This window comes from Tursiops truncatus, chromosome 5, assembly GCF_011762595.2.
Source record: "Tursiops truncatus isolate mTurTru1 chromosome 5, mTurTru1.mat.Y, whole genome shotgun sequence".
NCBI lineage: Eukaryota > Metazoa > Chordata > Mammalia > Artiodactyla > Delphinidae > Tursiops > Tursiops truncatus.
In genome coordinates, this window is record NC_047038.1 from 24,914,965 (window position 1) to 24,919,943 (window position 4,979).

General features: G+C 35.9%; 1 protein-coding gene across 1 annotated transcript; it reads left to right on the top strand.

Moving 5' to 3' along the window:
• The first annotated feature begins 265 nt into the window (after window positions 1-265).
• On the top strand, window positions 266-3,207 carry LOC117312376 (uncharacterized). The gene has a single exon (XM_033856730.2). It carries the CDS (start codon window positions 1,414-1,416, stop codon window positions 2,290-2,292), a length of 879 nt encoding a protein of 292 aa, XP_033712621.1. The 5' UTR covers window positions 266-1,413; the 3' UTR covers window positions 2,293-3,207.
• Window positions 3,208-4,979: the final 1,772 nt, after the last annotated feature.

Consider the following 4,979-nt stretch of genomic DNA (forward strand, 5'->3'; position numbering starts at 1 on the left):
CTTATCACTTTCCTCTGTTGTCACAGTTTAGTTATAATATTTGGTTAGCATAATCCATACTGCATATATTGTTATACCTAGAAATACTTTGTCTTTATTTTTCATGTTTACTTTTCTATGTACTAAATATTAACCCAAGTTTAAGCTCTTTGTCAGCAATAAGAAATGTCTTCTCGAGATACCAGCCTGCGCTTGGCCGCGGTGACCGTGCGGGCCGCATCGCGGAGATTTCTGGGAGTGCTCACTCGGCCTCGGAGTGCGCAGGCACAGCGCACCGAGTGGACATTTTGGTCTTTGTCCGCGGGTCAGTCCGGCCCCTGGATCCACGTGGCGCGAAAATAGGAGATGGAAATTCATTCTTCAAATGTACCTGAATTTACATGAAGTTGTACAGGGTCGCTTCCTTGTGCATTCCTGGAGACTGCACCTTCCTCATCCTTCAGAAGGCCAGGAGGCCCCAGGGCTCAGCCTGAGTTCTAGGACAGAACTTTGGCTCCAGCATTAACATTCTAGTGCTGTGTCATTTCCCCAATAGCAGGTTATAAGCTGGCCAAGCTGTATGTGATCCTCTGTTGAAGCAAGAAGACGAACTGTGGATGGTGGAGAAAGAAGTGTAAAGGAAATTTGTCCAGAAGAAGCCTGAGAAGAAGATGAGCAGATAGAGAGGCAACAAGACTTGGGAGGCAAGTTGCATCCAGCTCCAGTAAAGTACAGACTGAGGAAAAAAGCAGTGAATATAAGAAAATTGGAAAAATACTTCCTCTGATCTCAAACCTTATATCTTTTAAGGCAACACCTTTTTCAACTTAACCTAGAAAGAGTTTGAAACACAATTTAGACTTAGTTGTGTAGGAAAGAATCATCAATTAGTTTGGAAATCCTGCCACAGCTTACTCCTTGTGGTAATAACCCCCTTTAGGTGTAAATCAGTGTGGAAATGCCTTCATTTAAAAAATTTTGAACCCCATATGATATCAGAGCATTCATACTGGAGAGAAAACCTATGAATTTACTGAATGTGGTAAAACTTTCACTCACATGTTGCACCTCATAAATGTAGAAGTCAGGCTGGAGAGAAACCCTGTGCTTCTAAGGAATATTGAAAAGCCTTTAGCTAGATAACAAATCTCATTGAGTAGAAGAAAATTCATACTGGAGAGAAACCAGTGAATGTAACAAAACTTCATTTGAGTATTAGAAAATTTAGAGTTGAAGAGAAAGCTTTGAAGGTACTAAGTATGATAAAGTTTTCTCTTGAACCTTGTCTCTTACTCTGCATTTGAAAGGTCATACACAGAGAAGCCCTACAAATGTAAGAAATGTGGAAATACCTTCAGCTAAAAGCAAATTCTCATTCATCAAAAAATTCATACTGGAGAGAAATCTTGTGAATGTGGGAAAGCTTCCATTCAGATGTCACACCTCAGTCAGCAGAGAATTTGTAGTGGGGAAAACCCCTTTGCCTGTAAGGTATGTGGGAAAGTCTTCAGCCACAAATCAACTCTCACTGAGCATGAGCATTTTCATAATAGAGAGAAACCTTTTGAATGTAATGAATGTGGAAAAGCATTCAGCCAAAAGCAGTATGTTATTAAACATCAAAATACCCATACTGGAGAGAAGCTTTTTGAATGCAATGAATGTGGAAAATCCTTCAGCCAGAAGGAAAACCTTCTTACCCATCAGAAAATTCACACTGGAGAGAAACCTTTTGAGTGTAAGGATTGTGGGAAGGCTTTCATTCAGAAGTCGAACCTCATCAGACACCAGAGAACTCACACAGGAGAGAAGCCCTTTGTATGTAAGGAGTGTGGGAAAACTTTCAGTGGCAAATCAAACCTTACTGAGCATGAGAAAATTCATATTGGAGAGAAACCCTTTAAGTGTAGTGAATGTGGAACAGCTTTTGGTCAGAAGAAGTACCTCATAAAACATCAAAATATTCACACTGGAGAGAAACCCTATGAATGTAATGAATGTGGAAAAGCCTTCTCTCAGCGAACGTCACTTATTGTACATGTGAGAATTCATTCAGGTGATAAGCCTTATGAATGCAATGTATGTGGAAAAGCCTTCTCTCAAAGTTCATCTCTTACGGTGCATGTGAGAAGCCATACAGGTGAGAAACCCTATGGTTGTAATGAGTGTGGGAAAGCTTTCTCTCAATTCTCAACCCTTGCTCTACATTTGAGAATACACACAGGTAAGAAGCCTTATCAATGTAGTGAATGTGGGAAAGCTTTCAGCCAGAAATCACACCATATTAGACACCAGAAAATTCATACTCATTAAAAACCTGTGGATATCATGAAAGGTGTTCATCAGGAATTTACATCTCATAACATATCAGAAATAATCATTCTGAAGGAAAGCATCACAAATGAGAGAAACAAAAGCTAAAAACTTAAAGGATACCAGAGAATTCATCCTGAAGAGAAAGACATTTGTATGATAATATCCAGCAAAAAAAAAAAAAACCATACAGCACAGGTAATGCTGAAACTTTAGATGCATTTCCACTAAAATTGGGAATGGAAAACATGTTTAACATTGCCGTCTGCATGGATCTGGAGATCTTCACCAATGTAAAAAAAAAAAAAAGTTGCAAGTATTAGAAAGGAAGAGACCTTTATGGTATTGATTTAGCAGAACAGAAGAGATTCTGGAAACACCTATGCATTTATTAGAATTTATAATATAGAAATGGCATCAGGAGATGAGAATATAATGGGACTATTTAAAAAATGATTTGGAGGTAATTTGTTCTCCAAGGGACAAAAAAAAAAAAAAAAACATGAACTATACACAAAGGTAAGATCCAGGGGGGTTAGGTTAAAAATAGTAATATGAAAAAGCTATATACTAAAATGGTTATGACCTTGGGAGTTGGGAAACATTCCTTATAGCAAATTGAAAAACACCTAGCAATTCTAGTCTGAGTTTGTATGCTCAGGAAATGTGTACCAGGCTATTTACTGTGGCATGATATGTAGTAGTCATAAATTGGAAACAACTTAAATGCCCATCAGCAACAAAATGGAAAGTACTTATGATGGAATACTGTATATCTGTAAAATGTAATAAATGAGATCTATATGTATTACAGAGAAAGATCTCAAAAATCACGTTGAGGGGGAAAGATAAAGTTGCAGAATGACATATATTACGATGACAGTTTTGTAAATTTGAATAAAACTTCCCTCAAAATTTCAGTGCTATATATTGGTAATGGATACATATATGTATGTATGTTTTTTAAATGTTTTTGAAATGGTTTGGAAGGATACAGACCAAACTCTTGATAGTGGTTGCCTGTGAAGAGTGGAGAAGGGAAGGGAATGCGTGTGGGAGAGGGGGGGATTGGATTGGTTAGAGGGGACTTCAGTTTTATATATAAACGTCCATTTCTCTTTAAAAAAAAAAAGACTGCAAGAAAATATATTGAAATACTGGTTAATTCTGGATTGTGGTATATGGATATCTTGTCTTATTTTTTGTACTTTTCTGTATTTTTAAATTTTCTCAAAATTAACAAGAATGGGGGTGAGGATGGGAACACTGTACCTATAGAAATCAAGTTCTAATGGATTCATTTGCAATCAGCTACTAAACTTTTTATAGAAAGTATTTCTAAAATTTTATCGATGAGTGGATGGACTTGCTCTCTATGTAGTATGAAATTATCTATTTTATTAAAATTAAAAAAGAAAAAAAAAAAAAAAAGAAATGTCTTCTCAGTGCAATGTAGAAACCCCAGATAATCTAGAAATATTACTTTTTCTTTATGGTTAAGTTACTCTGGGAAGTCCATTCTCTGCTTCTTTCTGGAGTAATTCTCTCTGTATCTGCTACTCGGGTTTAATTTCTAAGCCTCTACATTTTTTTTAATGTATATGTTTGTTTGTTGCTTGCTTATTGTTTGTTCCATGCTTCCTCCTTTTCATAACCTCAGAGTAATTTTTGATAAATTTAATAATCTCTTCTCACCAAAAACAAAGTGTATTTCAAGCAATCAGTATGTATATAGGCATATTCTATTAGGATAGTAATTAGTGGCAATGGACTTCAGCTATATTAAAAGACTTCCTAATGAGCAATAAAGAACACAATTTCACTAGCATTTTAATGACAGCATCAATATTTGACAATGTCAAGTCACCTTGTTAAGGGAGAATAGCTAATTATAATGTAAATAAGTTACCTCTCACATATTTAGAATGCATATATCTCATATAATATTTTTGTCCTAAAATCCAAAAATATTATGAATGCCATTTAACTTTCTACTGATGAATTACCTTTGATTAAGTAAACTGTAGGACAAAAAAACAGTCTTAGAAAGTAAAATCAAGTAAAAGTAAAATCAATTTCTGAAATCAAGGATAGTTGCAAATGAGTATATTGAGTAGCATATGTTAATTCTATCTTGGAATACCATAAAGAACCAGAGTATACCATAGGTACTGGCTTCCGATGACTTTAGTTCCCTTCCTTACTATATAATGGACATTTTGATTTCAATGCTCTATTTTAAGGATTAAATAAGAAAATGAAGGTAAAACTGCTTACAGATTTGTTATCAAAACTATTTATCTTGCCCTTTTCTCTCTACTAATAGTAACAAAACATTTTCCTCCTGTAGTGGATATTTTCAGAACATATATAAGCTAGTACAACATTGTTGAAATGGTTTTGAATGCAAACATCATAAAAGACAATCATAAAATTTCTACTCCTGTTAACAAAGTAGAAAAGCCAACAGTGCCGCGGCACTGAGCAAGAATTTTACCTCAATAAGTCTGACTCCAGAGTTCATGTTACCTATAAACTGTGTGTGCTCAGCTTACTGGCTTTAAATTGTAGAGAAAAGAAGAGACAGGAAGGGAAGGGATGAGAAGAGAGGAGAGGGAAGAGGAGGGGAAGGGAAGGAGGAGAAGAGAGAAGAGGAAGAAAATCAGGAAGAGAGAAGGGAGTACAGA

Excerpts from the sequence above, each read along its gene's own strand:
- LOC117312376 (XM_033856730.2), top strand. The coding sequence starts at position 1,414 with ATGTCACACCTCAGTCAGCAGAGAATTTGTAGTGGGGAAAACCCCTTT.